This window comes from Equus asinus, chromosome 27, assembly GCF_041296235.1.
Source record: "Equus asinus isolate D_3611 breed Donkey chromosome 27, EquAss-T2T_v2, whole genome shotgun sequence".
Classification (NCBI taxonomy): domain Eukaryota; kingdom Metazoa; phylum Chordata; class Mammalia; order Perissodactyla; family Equidae; genus Equus; species Equus asinus.
In genome coordinates this window covers 19,332,651-19,351,085 of record NC_091816.1, presented here as the reverse complement: position 1 = coordinate 19,351,085, position 18,435 = coordinate 19,332,651, and the positions used below count along the sequence as shown (strand labels likewise).

Here is an 18,435-nt window from a genome sequence, read left to right as displayed (position 1 = left end):
CGGTTAAATGGGACACCTCTCTGTGAGGATTAGCTGAGATGCTGCCTGTGGAAGAACACCTAGCAGAGTGCCAGGCTCCCACTGTACCTCTAAAAACATTAGCTGCTATTATTGTGGTGGATGTTTGGAAGCATCATCCTAAAAAATGGTACCAAATTCTTCTTAGATGCTAATGAGCCTAAACTATAAAAATCCAATTTTTAAATATTGTATCTGTACAAAACTGCAGGTTAAACATAAATTTTTTCAATAAAGACACTGCAAAAGAATGCCAGTCAGATGAGTATTTATTCCAGTTCATTTTTAGATGATACCTTAGTGTCGAACTAATGATGGCACTAATTAGGGGCAAACTAATGTTTTGTTATAATGACTAATCCTTAAATTGAACTACTACTGGTCAAAAATCAAATCATTAAAAGATTAGTTCTTAAATTGAATTAGTGGCTTAAAAATTAAAAATAAATTATAATTCTATTTCTTTCAGCTATTTTCTAAATGTCATAATAGAAAAATAAATTATGACCCTTCCTTTATTGTTACTGGACAAATTTAGACAGCAAGCCAACATACTTATCTGCTATGAAGTTCCTTCTTCAGACAGGATTTGAAAGTGGGATACTTCTGAACAGTTTTATTATAACCCTGTGGAACAGAGGATTGAAAGTGTGCAAATGTAAATAAAATATTATGGGGCCACAGGTGTGCAATAAATGAATGAAGCAAAAATAACACAGAACACCTAAGACAGCAAAACAGTGCCAGAGGTTTATAGCATAGTTCATATTTTAATTTGATCTTGCTACTCTAAAATTTTTGAGGAGAAATACATGATTTTCAATGTCTGCCCTTCCAGGTACCTGTGCCATCATTGCAAATGTTAACTAACCACTAGGTGGCAGTTAAGTACACAGTATCTTCACCAGGACAACTTGGATTTTAAAAAATCTTTAAAAATACGGTGTAAGATGAATCTTGTTTTTTTTTGTATGTCTAACTTTTCCCCTTTCTAAATGTATAATACTTAGGGGTATTCTTACCAAAGAGGGAAGACTGAATATTCTGGCTGTTAATAGAAAAACGTTTTTCTTTTCCTAATCGTGGCACATCCACAAGTACGTTAGGTGTAAACACATTTATTGATTCACGCTATATTTCATTGTTTAAAACATGTTTCTGAGAAAAAAATCATCGAATTTCTAGTACTTGACTTTGTAGTATAAAATGTTAATGGAAAAAGAGTTCAACAGGCTAAAAACATTTTTTACTTTATTTTCCACATAGAAAGTACTAAATATGCAGTGACTTAAGAGCCTCAAGTTGCCTAGTGGAAATGCGTGTCATATAAAATGAGAAATAGTGATATTTCTCATATACTAACAAGTCTGAACAGCCAGTGTGCAGACTGAATCTATCAAAATATTTGGCAACATTCCCTCTCCCCCAACCTGAGATGAAGACATTAAAGTAACAATATGAAAATAAGTTATTGAAATTCAAACTGATTTTATATTTTAAAAAAGTAGTATCTTTTATCACCTTAAATTGTCTGAAGGTACGAAGGCCTTACGTTTTTTTTCTTTTCCAATATAACTTTTCAGTTTATATCCTTAAAAATTTATATAAATTATTTCTGAAACTTAGATGGATTTTTTTCTTTCAGATTTAAAAAAAGAATATCAATAGGCTTGAAATTTATAGGTTTACCCGGAATCCTCTATGGAGTCTGTCTTTCATAATTCCAATAAATTCTTTATAACTTAATTGATCATCTTTGTCAACGTCAAAAATCTTGAAGACTGTGTTCACTAAATGTGGTGAAAGTTTGAGGCCAGTAGCTACATAGACGGCACGCTTAAATTCATCTAGATAAATGTTACAGAAAAGGAGTAGACTGTTAACATTATTTTTATAATATGTGTTAATTTACTAGAAAGGTTATTAAAGTTTTTTTCTAAACATGGGTAATGAACTTATGTAACACAGGACTTTTCATTAACCACGCTATCTTCCAGGGAACAAAAAATTTTTGTGGTTTTAAGTAAAAGGCCAAGTAGCTGTATCTTAGGTTAATAACGCATTCATATCCAATGAATTATGCTTAACGAGCACCTAATATCAGCAACAGACACTTGAGAGGTTATTAAGATGAGTAAGTTCTCAAGAAACTTAGAGTTCAGGTGGGAGACGAGACACCCGCCCAAAGACCCATTACACAGGACCACACAAGAAGTACCAACAAAGCACTATAAGAATTTGGAAACGAGTGATTGTTTCTGTCTGTAGTGTGGAGTAGGGAAAACAGAGTGAGAAGGACAGTGATTAGGAAAGGCTGGGGCCGGCCCTGTGGTGTAATGGTTAAGTTCATGTGCTCTGCTTTGGCGGCCCAGGTTCACAGGTTTGGATCCCAGGCATGGATTTACACCACCTGACAGCCATGCTGTGGCAGTGACCTATATATAAAGCGGAGGAAGACTGGCACAGATGTTAGCTCAGGGCTAATCTTCCTCAAGCAAAAAAAGAGGAGGATTGGCAAAAGATGTTAGCTCAGGGTGAAGCTTCCTCAAGAAAAAAAAAAAAATGAAAGGCTGAAATTTTGAATATAAGCTGAGCGCTGAAGGATAGAGGACTTCAGCTTACAGGGATGGGAGAAATGGCAGATGAGATAACATAAAGGCACAAAGGCATGGGGGAGACAGGAGAGTATAAGGCACATTGCGAAAACAATGAGCGGTCTGGTCTGGGTAGAGCCCAGGGGACAGAGAGGGGCTGGAGAAGCCCTGCAGAGAGATTTTGAGGCAAGGAACCTGTGCATTCTTCAACAGGTAACTGGGGAACTGAAGAGTTTTCCATAGCAGCGTGTCATAGAAAGGTTACTCTGTATTTTAGAAATATTATTCTGTGAGTTGTCTAGAAACATCGGAGATGCAAGTGGAGAATGGCAGGAATACCACTGAGCTGGCTACGGCAATAGTCGTTTTGAGAGGTGATAACCTGAATTAAGGTTCTAGCAGTGGCAGCAGAAAAGAGATATATTCCTAGCACCTGCAGGAGTAAGCAACTGATTGCTTTCATTTCCCAGTTCCACAAAAAAGCAACTTTCCATTGTGAACCAGGTATGCAGATACTGACTTTTATTTTCTTTTTAAGGTTGATTAGTAGGTTTATCATGGTAGTTAAGGATGGTCTGTGAAGGCAGGGCTCCCAAAAGTTCTGGTTTTTAAACGCTAAAATGGATTGAGTTGAGAAGATACCCTATTTGAACATCTAGGCTAGACAAAGGATAAAATATGAAAAAATTTCCAAGCTTCTCTTCCTCAATGAATAAATGAGTGAAGCTATCTGAGGGAGTCAATATCTACATTTCCGGGAGAGAGACAATTATCATTAGCACTTACAGGCTGCAGTTTGGCTCCTCCTTAGAACTTGGTCATAAAATAACAAGACTGCCCTCTGAGATTTAAGCTTGGGAACCAGCACTTATTAGATCATGGCAGACACAGGTAAAATCACGTGAAAGACATAAACAGAAAGTCCTCATACGGCAAGAATATTAAAAAAGGATATGGTCATGCAGGGAGGGAAAGTGGTCATAGCTACAGAATCCTAGCAAAAGAACTTGACTTGTTAGTGTACCTACAGGGAAAGAATGAGCTGCTCCTGAGCACAACAGCACTCTGAATTCTATGACAGTTGTATTTCTTTGTAAATTAAGCAAAATTGACATTCAATTTTGTACATCATTCTTAAAACTTGGCTCATGTAAGTCCACAGGTAAGAGGTGACTCTGTTGACAAAATTCAGGTTTCTGAGCCAGCAGGGATTGTGGGTAAAATCAGTAATATAAATAGCATCCTGTGAAGATGTCTGAGGCGTGGCCAGCTGGCCCTTCTATAGATAGATACGTCCCTCCGTGCCATCAAGTGGCCATGAAGCTTCTTCCTCTTTGAACCTTTACAACATCATTAGCTTTTTCCCGTTATACAAAATGAAGGGCAATAATAAATTTAATACAAAAATTTAGTATATTTCCCTAAACTCTACTTAGGGAAAACAGATTTCCCACTGAAGTATACATCAAACTTACAGGCAAGGTGATGGCTAATATGATATATCTAATTAATTTGTTGTGAAAGTCCCTAGAAAAAAATGTAGGATTATTTTTCGCTTTTAATTTTTGAAAGAGGCTTACTTACCTTGCCCTATAGAACGACTTGCAAAGTTATACATGTTCAAGGCAATTGCAAAGTCTTCTAGGTTGTTCAAAAACTGGAAAAAAGACCTGAATTCATCAAATGTGATGCCCTATATTAAGAAAACACATGTAAATATATTTGGTATTGCCAAATTTATTAAAATAAGTATCTACACTTACTAGAAATAAATAGATTAAGCATCTGCAATATATCTTGTAAGTAAACATTTCCAGGGTACATTCTGACACCTTTTTCCAAATGGAATGTAAAAGTCACTCAGATTTATTTCCACTGGGTAGTGTTGCTACCATTAGAAATGAAAGGTGAAAATATTTTAAAAACACTGCCATGTCGGCACAAATTTCCTAAAAATGAATTTAAAAGTTTCAATTTTGAAAACTTTGTATTTCAGGTCTGAATTATTTAAACCCTGAAAGCAAATATGATGATTAAGAGAAAAAAAAAGAGTAAAAGAATCTAAAAAAACAGTTTTTGGGGCTGGCCCCATGGCCTAGTGGTTAAGTTCAGCATGCTCCACGTTGGTGGCCTGAGTTCTGTTCCCAGGTGTGGACCTACACGACCTGTTGGCAGCCATGCTGTGGTGGTGACCCACAGGCATAATAGAGGAAGATTGGCATAGATGTTAGCTCAGGGAAAATCTTCCTCAAGCAAAAAGAGGAAGATTGGCAACAGATGTCAGCTCAGGGTGAATCTTTCTCAGCAAAAAAACCTCAAAAAACAACAGTTTCCCCTCTACATGTACTCCTTAAATATAATTCAGCATTAGGTCACTAATGTCTTTACAATGACTATGCAAAATAAAAATGTTAAATAAGCCAACAGTAGTGTCTTCTCCCTAGTTCCTGCCATGATAACACTGCCAGGACAGCAGGAGGAAGTACAATGACTGTGTACGCACAGCTCTGGGAGGCCCAGCACCGGGCTTGGTGTGGGACCACGGAAAGGACCCTGGAATGTCCTTTATATAAACTGCAATTATGGCTACTGCTATTACGTCAATCAAACAGGAAAGTTATTTGAAATAAGCACAATGTATCTCAGATAATACAAATTGGGACATGAAGAACTGCATTTAATTAATGTGTTCTCCTTAGCAAAATTAACATAATTGAGAAAGTAAACAGAAAAGAGCAGAGGGCCAAGAGATTAGGCTTAACAAATTCTGACCTTAATACAATGCAGGGGTAAAAGGGGAAGGGAAGCTACCAAGGCAGCATTGGAAAGCTAGGGCAAGAACCAGAAGAGTCTATTTTCATATAAGCCAACTACTGATTAAGTGATTTATTATCAAAATAACATTTATTATTGAAAAAATAATACCAAATTTTGGTATACATTATTTCCACTTCAATTACAACCCCTCTTTATTGCAAGGAGAATCCTCACTGTCTTTTCTCTTAAGATCTTCTCTTTCTCTTTCCTTATATTCATTTATGGCCACGCCTCCCCTGGAGTCTGCCTGCCGTGTCTTCCAGAGAGGACTGTTTGAATCAATCAGGGAGACTGAGCCAGAAGCGGTTTGTCTCCATGAGTAGAGCTTGTTGCCAGGGAAACCGGTCACTGCTCTGCTTCTCAATCAGTTTATGCTGCGACCAGCTGCCACGGCAACAGTCTCTGTCTCAGGGTGACAGCTTAATGCTGGTACATTAACAGGAGGATGGGGTATTTTTATGCAAAGTGTAAACAAAAACGTCAATAATTTTAGGGAGTATAAAATTAAAAAGCAAATCAAAGAATGACAGGATACAATGTTTACCATTTGAACCTTTGGAGTTTTCAAAATAGGCTTCTCATTTTTGGAAAGACAGGTCAAATTCAAAATTGTACACTAATTCTTTTGTGTAGATTAAACTCTTTGTGTTTGGAAATATGGAATCGTAAATTGAAAAACAGGACATTCATTTTGATGGAAATAATTTAAAGCAATCAGTTCTTAACAGCACTGAGGGAACGATTGTCTGGGGGAATGGCAGGAAGAGCGGGTATGGCCGTTTCTTCTCCCTCCCCACTCACATCCTCAGAATCACTTCTGTAATGAGCCACTGGGACTTGAATGGAATGTGTCCTAATTGTTAGGTGTGCAGTGAAAAGAAGTAGCTTATATTTTAACAAAAATAAAATGATGATAACTGAAAAATTTAAAACATCAAAAATACATACATACTGAGAGTCCAGAAATAAACCCAAACATCCATGGTCAATTGATTTTCAGTAAGGATGTCAAGACCATTTATTGAAGAAAGAACAGTCTCTTTAACAAATGGTGCTGGGACAACTGGATATCCACACATAAAAAAAAAGAAGTTGGACCTTAACTTTACTCTGTATATAAAAATTAACTCAAAATGGATCAAAGACTAAAATTTAATAGCTAAAATTGCAAAACTCTTACAAAAAAACACAGAGGCAAAAACTTCATGACCTTAAAATTGGCAGTGCTTTCTTAAATATGGCACCAAAAGCATAAGCAACAAAAGAAAAAATAGATAAATGGGACTTCATCAAAATTAAAAACCTGTGTGCATTAAAGGACGTTATCAAGAAACTAAAAAGACCACCTACAGAATGGGAGAAAATACTTGCAAATCATATATCTGATATGAGTCTAGCATCCAGAATATATAAAGAACTCTTAGAAATCAATAACAAAGACAACCCAATTAAAACATGAGCAAAAGACATGAATAAACATTTCCCCAAAAAAGATATACAAATGGCCCAAGAAACATAGGAAAAGATGCTCAACATCATTATTCATTGGGGAAATGCAAATCAAAACCACAATGATACCACTTCAAAGCCACTAGGATGACTAAAATTAAAAAAGCAGACAATAACAAGTGTTGGTGAGGATGTTGGGAAATTAGAAACATCGTACATTATTAATGCGATTGTAAAATGCTGTAGCTACTTTGGAAACAGTTTGGGAGTTCCTCAAAATAGTTAAACATTAAGGTTACCACATGACTCAGCTATTTACTCTGAGGTATATACCTAATTCTCTGGAATTCAAAACATATTTCCAATCAACTTACAAAAATCAGTTGCCTTTCTACACAGTAACAAACTAGCAGAAAGAGAAGTCAAGAATACAATCGCAACAAAAAGAATAAAATATCTAGGAATAAATTTAACCAAAGAGGTGAGAGACCTATACACTGAAAACTATAAGACGTTATTGAAAGGAATTGAAGAAGACATAAAGAAATGGAAAGATATTCCATGCTCATGGGTTGGAAGAATAAACATAGTTAAAATGTCCATACTACCTAAAGCAATCTGCAGATTCAGTGCAATCCCAATCAGAATCCCAATGACATTCTTCACAGAAATAGAACAAAGAATCCTAAAATGTATATGGAACGACAAAAGACCTTGAATAGCCAAAGCAATCCTGAGCAAAAAGAACAAAGCTGGAGGCATCACAATATCTGGCTTCAAAACATACTACAAAGCTATAGTAATCAAAACAGCACGGTACTGGTACAAGAACAGACACACAGATCAATGGAACAGAATTCAAAGCCCAGAAATAAAATCACACATCTCTGGATAGTTAATCTTCAACAAAGGAGCCAAGAACATACAATGGAGAAAGGAAAGTCTCTTCAATAAACAGTGTTGAAAAAATTGGACAGCCACATGCAAAAGAAAGTATACCATTATCTTGCACCATACACAAAAATTAACTCAAAATAGATTAAAGACTTGAATGTAAGACCTGAAACCAGAAAACTCCTGGAAGAAAATATAGGCAGTACACCATTTGACACTGGTGTTAGCAGCATCTTTTTGAATACCATGTCTGCTCGGGCAAAGGAAACAAAATAGAAAATTAACAAATAGGACTACATCAGACTAAAAAAGTTTCTGCAAGGCAAAGGAAACCATGAACAAAATGAAAAGACAACCCACCACCTGGGAGAAAATATTTGCAAACCATAATCTGACAAAGGGTTAATATCCAAAATAAGTAAAGAATTCATATAACTCAACAACAACAACAAAAACAGCCCGATCAAAAATGGGCAGAGGATATGAACAGACATTTTTCCAAAAAAAGATATACAGATGGCCAACAGACACATGAAAAGACATTCAACATCACTAATTATCAGGGAAATGCAAATCAAAACTACAATGAAGTATCACCTTACACCAGTAAGAATGGCTATAATTACCAACACAAGAAACAACAAATGTTGGAGAAAAGGGAACCCTCATACACTGCTAGTGGGAATGCAAACTGGTGCAGCCGCTATAGAAAAGAGAACGGAGATTTCTCAAAATATTAAAAATAGAAATACCCTATAATCCAGCTATCCCACTACTGGGTATTTATCCAAAGAACTTGAAATCAATGATCCAAAGAGATTTATGCACCTCTATCTTCATGCAGCATTATTTACAATAGCCAAGAAGTGGAAGCAACCCAAGTGTCCTTCTACGGAGGAATGGATAAAAAAGATGTCATGTGCATATACAATGGAATACTATGTAGCCATTAAAAAAGACAAAACTGTCTCATTTGCAACAACATGGATGTTCCTTGAGGGTATGATGTTAAGCAAAATAAGCCAGAGAGAGAAAGACAAATACTACATGATTTCACTCATATGTGGAAGATAAACAAATACACATGGACAAAGAAAACAGATTAGTGGTTACCACTGGGGAAGGGGGCTGGGGGTGGGCAAAAGGGGTAAAGGGGCACATATGTATGGTGATGGACAAAAATTAGACTGCTGGTGGTGAGCATGATGAAGTCTATTCAGAAACTGATAAATAATAATGTACACTTGAAATTACACGGTGTTATAAAACATTATGATCTCAATAAAATTATTGAAAAAAACTTATTTTCACACAAAATATTGTATACAAATGTTCACAACCACATTATTCAAATAGCCAAAACTGGAACAACTAAAATGCCCACACTAACTGACAAATAGATCAAACGTGGTATATCTATATGATGGAATATTACCTGACAATAAAAAGGAATGAAGCACTACTATTTGCTGCAACACAGACGAACCTTGAGAAAGTTATGCTAAGTTAAAGAAGCCAGACACAAAAGGTCACATACTGCATGATTCCAATTGTAGGAAACGTCCAGAATAGATAAATCCATAGAGACAGACAGCATTTTAGTGGTTGCCAGGGGTTGCGGGGAAGGGGAGTGAAGAATGGCTGCTTAATGGGTATGGGGTTTCCGTTTGGGATGATGAAAAAGTTCTGGAACTAGTACTAGTGATGGTTTCACAACACTGTCAACACACCTAATGCCACCAAATTTTACTCTTTAAAATGGTTAAAACGGTAAATTTTGTTATGTGTATTTTACCACAATAAAAAATTACATATACTCATTGACATATGTTATTCAGGATGTGAACATGCATATATAGGTGCACTTGGATTGAACTGCGGCAAAGCATAAGTGGACAAAACTGAGATAGTTAATAAAACATAATTCAATAAAAGACAAACCAGAAAATGCTGTGGATGTCAAACTGCTACTATAATTCACTGGTTGCACTGGCTGATAATGTGCTCTGTGTGCAGCCATGACAGCGCTCTCAGTGTGCGCTCTTGCTTACCTCTGGGTGAGTTATACAAGCTGGAAATAACTGATATATGGCTAGGAGAATGGGAGAGTGGTGTCACGGAAAATGGGAGAGTAGGGTGTTTAAAGAATTAGTCCCTCCACTGAAACAACCATAAACCGGGAAAGACTGATGACATCAACTCTTGTGGAAGTCTGGAATCTAATCCAAAGTGTACAGCAAGCAGGGGACTGATTAATGAAGAGAAGGGTGGCTGAAATTCAGTGATAAAATTTCAGTTGTGGTGTTTTTGTCCACTGAACTACTATTTTTATCTTTCAGTGCTGTGGCAGCTGTGGGAACGGCAACTGGTGTTCCTGGTGTAGCTTCCTGGTGCCAGATGGCTAATACGGACCTTGTTCTTAAAATGTTGTAGTGTGCGATTTGACCCATCTGGTGGTTCCCTGAGGAACCAGCACAGAGGCTGACTTTTGTTTCATCCCCTTCCCCTTGGACTGGAGCAGCTTTCCTGGTGACAGCAACATCTATGAAAAGATTTAAAGACATACACACTCTGTGCCAGCCTGGGGCAAGTGGCAGACAGAACCCAAGAGTCTGGGAAGGAGGAAGCTGAGGAGAATGGACACTGGAGGAAGATGGGCTCAAAGGGCCACTGCATATACCTGGGAAATTGGATGTGCCCAGGAACTGATGCTTGCTTTGAAAAGACCTGAGAGGACCCTAGGTTACCCCCTCTGGCAGATCTGTGGACTCTGTGGAATCAGTAGGTGAAGCCGAATGAAGAAACTTAGGTAGGAAAAAACTCAAATGCCCATGGACAGATGAATGTATAAACAAATAGTGGTATATACATACAATGGAATGTTATTCAGCCATAATCAGGAATGAAGTACTGATACAAGCTACAATGTGGATGAACCTCAAAAACATTATGGATGAAGCCAAACATGAAAGGTCAACTATTACATGATTCTCTTTATAGAAAATAGCCAGAATAGGTAAATCCACTGAGATAGAAAGCAGACTGATGGTTACCAGAGGCTGGGGGAAAACGCTTAATAGGTACAGCGTTTACTTTTGCTGGAATGAAATGTTCTAGAATTAGATAGAGATGGGTGTGAAGTGGTAACTATGTCATTACCTTTACTGGAATTCTTTATTTCTTCATATGGCTTTGATTTAGTGTATAGTTTCCTTTCTTTTCAGCCTGAAGGACTCCCTTTAGCATTTCTTGTAGACAAGTGTACTAGTAATAAACTCCCAGAGCTGTTATATATCTGAGAATGTCTTAATTTCTTCATTTTTGAACGACAGTTTTGGCACATACAGAATTCTTGGTTGACAGATTTCTTTCTTTCAGCGCTTGAAACATCCTACTCATTTCTGGCCTCCATGGTTTCTAATGAGAAATCAGCTGTTAATCTTATTGGGGCTCTCTTCTATGTGAAGAGTCACTTCTCCCCTGCTGCTTTCAACATTATCTGTGTCTTTGGCTTTTGATAATTTGTGGATATCTAAGAGAAGAGCATTCAGGGCTCAGAAAAGAATATATATATATGATTCCTGAGATAGAAGATTGCCTAGTATTAAGAAATAGGAAAGCAGCCAGTATGGTTGGAGCAGAGTGAGAAAAGGGGAGAATGGTAGGAATGAGGTCAGCAGTAATGAGGGAGCAGCCTGTGGAGGCCTCGTAGGCCATTGGAGGGATTCTGGCTTTTACTTTGAGAAAAATGGGTTATTACAAGAAAATCTGAATCATGGTATAAAGCATTTCCTTAAATGTTAAATGGAGAACAAATTGCAGGGAGGCAAAGCTGGAAGCAGAGAGATGATGTAGGAGGCAACTGGAATAATCCAGGCAAGAGAGAACGGTGACTCTGTTGGTAGCAGTAGAGGTGGTGAGAAGCGGTCAAATTCTGATAGATGCAGTATCAAGAGGATCTACTGATGGATTGTATATAGAATGTGAGAGCAAGGAGTCCAAAAATTTTGGCTAGAACAACTAGGAAGAATGGAGTTTCCATTAATTGAAACAGAGAAGACAGTGTGTGGAGCAAGAGTTTTGGGGTGATAAGGAGTTTCGTTTTGCAACTAGTAAACCTGAGATGTCTACTGCATACCCAAGGGAAGATGCTGAGGAGGCAGTATGATGCGAAAGTCTGAAACTCAAAGGAGAAGTTTAAGCTGGAGACACAGTTTGGAAGTCTATACACAAATGATTACCAAAACTAGTCGTGACTGCATCTGATTGCTAGAGTCACATATCCAATTGCCTGCATAATTTCTTCACTTAGATATTTTATAGGAATCTCAAACTTGTCCAAAATAAAACTATCGATTCTTTCCTAACCTCAAACTTGTAGTCTTGCTTAGCTCAGGAAATGGCAATGGCACCACTGTTTCACCTTGTGGTTCTAGTTCTTTTTTTTGTTTTCTTTGGTAAGAAAGATTGGCCCTGAGCTACCATCTGTGCCAGTCTTCCTTTATTTTTTGTATGTGGGATGCTGCCATAACATGGCTTGAGGAGCGGTGTGTAGGTCCATGCCTAGGATCCAAACCTGCAAACCCCGGGCCGCCAAAGCGGAGCACGCAAATCCAATCACTAGGCCCCTGGGCTGGCCCACTTAGGAGTTAGTCTTAATTCCTCTTTTTCCTTCATTTTGAAGTCTAATCCAGCAACAAGTTCTATTAGCTCTACTTTTCAAATGATCCAATATCTGACCACTTTTCCCTACTTTCACCCTGGTCCAAGCCATGCTCATATCTTACCTATACTCCTATAAAAACACCCTAAGTTGTCTCTTTCAAAGCTGGGCCAACAAAAGTCTATTCTGTATAAACCAGCTAAGATGATCTTTTGAAACATGAATCAGATCATTTTCTAGTACTTGAGTCAGATCACACTTAACTGTCATAGTAGACAGGAAATACTCACTGAATGTGTATTTGTTGAACTAACAAACATCACACCTATGCTCGAAAGTAAGCTTGGCAAACTTTTTCTATAGAAGGCTGGAGAGTAAATATTTTTATTTTTGCAGGCTACACGGGGTGTGTAGCAAATACTCAACTCTACCATTAATAAGCAAAAGCAGCTCAGATGATACATTAAAAGAATGAGTGTGGCTGTGTTCCAAGAAAACTTTATTTACAAAAATAGGAGGTAGGTTGCTGTTCCCTATTTTAAAGTGTAAATACTACGGTAGCTTCCCGTCACTCTTAGAATCACCATTAGAATAAAATATAAACTCCTTATCTGTAAGACCTAATACCTTTCTATCTCTCCATCTCCTACTACTTTTCCACTCACTTATTTTACCCTTTTGGCAATTTCTCAAATAAATCTAGCTTTGTCTGTCCCCAGGCCCTTGGTATTTGCTGTTTCCTCTGCCTGGAATGTTCTTCATCAAAAGCTACCTCTTCAGAAAAGCTTTCCCTGACAGTCTATCTTCTTTTCTGTTCCCCTCACTTTTGGTCCTCTTCGTAATATTTATCATTATCTGAAAATATATCATTTATTTACTTTTTGTTTACTTGTTTATTGTATCTCTCCACTAAGATGTATTTCCATGAGAGAAGAATTTATTATCCTGTCACTTTATCTACAGTGGTTAGAATAAGGCCTAGTAAATCGCAGATGCTTAATATTTGTTAGGTAAATGAATGGAAATGAAAATATTTTAGAAATGTAAAGTGCTATTCAAATAGGAGAAGATATTACCCTTTTGGAGAGATGGGGCTGAGAGGTGGAGGGAAGGGAAGGGTGTGGTAGGAATGTCACTGGCTTAGAGTCTTGGGTTTGAATCCTTGGGCAAGTGTCTAAGTACCTGAGGGCCTCAGTTTCCCTGTTTCTAAAAGGAAGATGTCAATATCTGGAAGGTTGTTCTAAGTATTGATGAGGGAATGCCAAAAAAAGGGCAAAAAAAATCAACGAGAATCAATGCTGGTTCGTTTGCCAAATTTTCCTTTTTTATCGTAATGCTTTGTAGTGCTTAAGATACTTCCATCAATTAGAAGTTTTCAGGAGCGGAATTTAACTTAAAACTTTTTATTCTGAAATAATTTTAGATGTAAAAAATAGTTTCAGAAGTAGTACAAGGATTTCCCATACACTCTTCATTTCCCATTCCCATTCCCTCTTCATGGGAAAGATTTCCCATTCACCCTGGAATTGGACTTTTTGAGTTACATATTTCTCAGTTTCCATTAGATAAAAGAAAAAAAAGGTAGATTCTTTAAGGTCCTGAATAATACCTTAGGAGCTTGATAAAGTGGTACAACATCCAATATTTATCGTTAGGTGAGTGTCTATGAATTGGAAAAATTCAGTTTAACATATAAAACAGATAAAAGACCCCTGATTAAGAGATTATGTAAACTAATAGCCAAATGCATCAAGTCCTTTTTTCCTATTCCTTAGGGGACCTGTAGAATTGTTAGCACTGTCACAGTGTAACCATTTTAAAAAAGGTCAAACTATTTGCAAGTTTTTCTTGGAAAGATTAACTTGATCCTTCTACAAACACAAACAGAAGGCAATATATCCAAAACATCCCATACTTGAAGGGGTACTTGTAACACCAGTTCTATTTGGTTGCAATGATGCATTCAAATACCACTAGATAATGCAACTGTTTAGAAGTGCTGACAAAACATTTGCTACTAAATAAACAGACAATCAGTCGTCCCAGGTTCTTAACCATTCACGCCATCCAAACCCTTTGAAAACCTCACTTTAACTGCTGATAAGATCACTCACTCCCTCATCAGTGGCCGTCTTCAAATGAGCTTTTATTAAAGATATTATAGGAATGACTAAAGTGTGACTGAAATGAAGTCAATATAAACTGTTTTATATGAGTTGATGTTTATGTGGTAGTCAAAGCATATAGCTAGGCAGAATTTTCTTGAAATATGATATTCATAATTTGAATAAAACAATTGCTAATAACCTTAAGTGTTTTCAGCATATGTAAGAAAAATACAGATATCTACCCAGAATTTTAAATTAATCAATTCTTAAAATTTAGCCAGAGCACTTAGCACACGGAGTAAAAAAAAGAATGAAATATATCCAAAGTATCTGTTAATCTACAGAGGAGCAAAAGAACTAACAAAAAGACAATATATTTTAAAGGCCTATATTATTTCAACATTATAACACATATAACAAAGTAAACATGGGGATTAGATACCTTTTCTTCAGGTATACTGTAACGCACATTTTCCAAGAATACTGACGTGTTTTCCACATTTGTATATCGTAAAAGAATATGAGCAAAATCTTCTTCACTGATTGTATTCATCCCATTAGAGTAGGAAAGGAATTCTATTTCAAGAACTTCTGTTTGCAGGTTATCCATGAATCTACGACAAGAATATATGGAGAATGAACAAGACAAATGAAGAGTGATGGTAACAGATGGTACTTAGCCTCTCAGGGCTTCAGCTTCTTCATCTGTGAAAACACCTTGCAGGGTAGTGATGAGACTTAAAGGAGTTAATGTAGTACCTAGCAAACACTATGTACATGCTTACTGTCATTACTGTGGCTTAATAAGACTAAGGAATTGATAATATACTTTCTTCTGAATATACAGGAAATAAAAATCAATCCAGATACCCCAATTTTTTTCACTCAGTAACTTCCCATTATACTTATCAATATGACCACTGGTACACAGGTACTGAAGGAAATGGACATTTGTTACAGTGTATCTTCAGGTAAGGTGACAGCAGCAAAGAGCTGAGTATCACCACACTAGATAATTCCTAAAGATCCTTCTGATTTTAGCATGTCAACATTTTTCAATACAAATAGAAAAATTAAGCTCACCTATAAAAATCTTCAAAGTTGAGCTCAGCTTTTCCTTTCTTTCCAAAAAAGTGTACAAGAAGTGTAGTGTCTGTTACTAAACTTGTAATGTCATCAGCACGCTTAAAAAATCACAATTTAAAGGTTAGCTGCAATAAAACAAACAGAATAGGGATATCCAATATCCCTCAAAGAATTTTATCAACATATAAATATCAAGAACATAAATATATTAACATTAGAATAAAAAGCATAAGGCTGTATTAATAAATGCCATTACAGTTAAAATGAAGTTCAAAATTTGCAAATAGAAACAAGAATGAAATTGCTTTTTACCCTCAAAAAAACTTTAAAGATATGATTATATTTTAAGAAGTTTTCAAGTTCTAATTATGCATCTAGGCTATCCATATTTTAAATTATCTAAAATAATTGAAACCCTTTAGTAATCATCAATTATTTTATTTTTACTTATTCAGTTTGGTTTTTCCTAATGAACCTGAAAAATCCATTCATTTAGGATGTTCAAAAGAGGTAAATTCTTCAGGTGTATTGAACACATGGGGCTGACAAAACAATGGTCTCAAGCTTCACAGAACAGTTTCCTTGACCCATGATACTTTAAATAGAAGATAGTGTATTTGAAAGAGAAATTACAGTAACACTGCCTTAGAATTTACATCATCTATAATTTTTTTCAAATAAAAGTCTCACATTTTTTTAACGGATAGGAAATTAATTCCAGAAGATTTTTCCTTCCCCACTTAACTTTATAAACCAAGCTCCAACAAATGTAATCTTAAATAGCTTAATTATAGTCCTTATAAATAGTTTAATGGCCTATGAAAATCTTCTTTCTTCCTTTACATAGCTTTATAGGTTTTCCTTTCTTTTCCCTCTCTCCCTCCCTTTCTGTTTCCTTTTCTTCATTCTCTTTCTTTCCTTCATCACTTGGCCATTAACTCATACCTATCTTATAAACTCAGGTACAAAAATCATAAAATTCAAAGGACTCTACCTCTCCCATATATTATCCTGGGAAATGTAACGAAAAACAAGAGGTTAAATAATAACCACCATTTTCTGTATTAAAAAAAATAGCTGTAAATGTCCACCTAAAGGTACATATTTGAAACATTACTTCTTGGCCAGACTCCTCATAGTACTCCATAGAAAACATAAGAAATAGAACGCATATACTTCTCTACAAACGGTCAGTCGTCTTCTATGTCCCCTGACAAAAAGTCCCATCTTATTCGTCTTCCACACACTAAATTTTGGTAATCTTTAGACTCCTCACAGCCCTCTTCCCAATCTTTCATGAAGATAGCTATTTCATCCTCCATAACATTTGTTGGATCTTTATTTCCCTTCTCCCTGGACCAATATTCTTCTCTTCTAATGACTAGTATGTAGAGACGACATCTTCTGATTAGTCTTTGCCCTCCAGCATGCCCTCCTTTAATCCATGAAACTGTTTTTCTAAAGTGAGCTCTCTGCCACTTTGAATATTCATATCTCTCTTAAAACTCCAACATCTATGGTATCTTCTACTTTAAATAATCTAAAATTGTTGAAATTCTTTAGTAATGATCTATTTATATTTCACTAATTTAGCTTGGATTTTCCCAAATAACCTCTAGCATAGAACCTCTGTATAACTGGTGTGGAAGAGCTCTACTACTTGTCAGTTTAGTTGGCTGACCAGTCCCGGGTACTCTCTGGAGTTGCAATAATTGAGAAGTTCCCGATAACATAACCAACTCCTTTGAAGATCTGATTGTGGTTTGATCTGATTGCTAGGGAAAAAAATAACACAGCCAGACAGCCAGGTGTCACATACTATCTTTTAAATATACTTTCTTGAACAAGCTTCTTATGGATGTTGAAGAATATTAGGGGTGCCAGCCAATCAAGGCTCCATACGTGTCAGTAGACTAGTTTAATTTTGGTTTAGATCGAGGAGGCAGACTGTGGTAATGGAAAGAGGATAGGATTTAAAACCAGAAGACCTGAGTTCACTGACTTTTTTGACCTTCAGCTTCCTTATCTGTAAAATGGGATTAAAGCGATCTATAACTACAATTTTGAGGATAAAATTAGAATATGAGTGTAAGTGAAACATATAAATATTCTTATTGGTAGTCATAAGATGCTGCAGAAAAAATTATTATGATCTTTGGGGCACACAAATATATTTCGTTAATTACAGACATTCTTTTGTGATTGTGTATAATCAAGTCTAATCAGTTTATTCTCCATGGAACAGCTTAAATTAGTAGTAGGAGGAAACACTTGAGAAGGCATGCCTAGATGGAGTGTAAGGGGGAAGGCTCTAGCCAATTAGAAGTCAGCATGAAGAACTGGGGCATCTATCTGGAAGCTAGAGGAATGGGATGAGGGGGAGCGACAAAGTGGAAACAAGTGGAGGGGGGATGGTGTTTTAGAAAAAACCGCTTACTTCACAAATAAGCAGTAGTGTGGTGAGCAAACAAGATGATGAGCTCAAAAGTCAGATTTCTGGCTTTGAATCCTGACTTTTTTCCTTATTCCTTAAGTGACCTAGGGGAAGCTAATCTCTCTGAAGGATATTATTATCCACAGGAATAGCAGCAATGCTCCCTGAAAAGGTTGTTGTGAGCGTTAGGTAACACATGTAAATCATTCAGCACTATAACTGCATATTGTAAATGCTCAATAAATGTTAGCTATTATTATTCATTTTTGCCAAATCAATATATTTCAAGAAACTGAAATAGGACTAGACAAGACAGAAAAGATAATAACGTTAAGCTTAATGCAAAACAGATTTTTACATAGTACACTGTTT

The 18,435-nt window shown here is 36.5% G+C and overlaps 1 protein-coding gene across 5 annotated transcripts in view; it reads right to left on the bottom strand.

The window, feature by feature from the left end:
• MICU3 (mitochondrial calcium uptake family member 3) overlaps positions 1-18,435 on the bottom strand; it is a 99,224-nt gene that overhangs the window by 3,178 nt on the left and 77,611 nt on the right. For 4 of the 5 annotated variants that reach the window (XM_044760520.2, XM_044760522.2, XM_044760521.2 and 1 more), the window contains 5 exons: positions 15,627-15,727; positions 14,986-15,157; positions 4,197-4,305; positions 1,708-1,865; positions 574-645 (listed from right to left, as the gene is read on the bottom strand). In XM_044760520.2, the coding sequence (XP_044616455.1) occupies positions 574-645; positions 1,708-1,865; positions 4,197-4,305; positions 14,986-15,157; positions 15,627-15,727 (612 nt within the window). The remainder of the gene's footprint in view (positions 1-573; positions 646-1,707; positions 1,866-4,196; positions 4,306-14,985; positions 15,158-15,626; positions 15,728-18,435) is intronic. The other variant, XR_011498762.1, reaches the window with a different exon arrangement.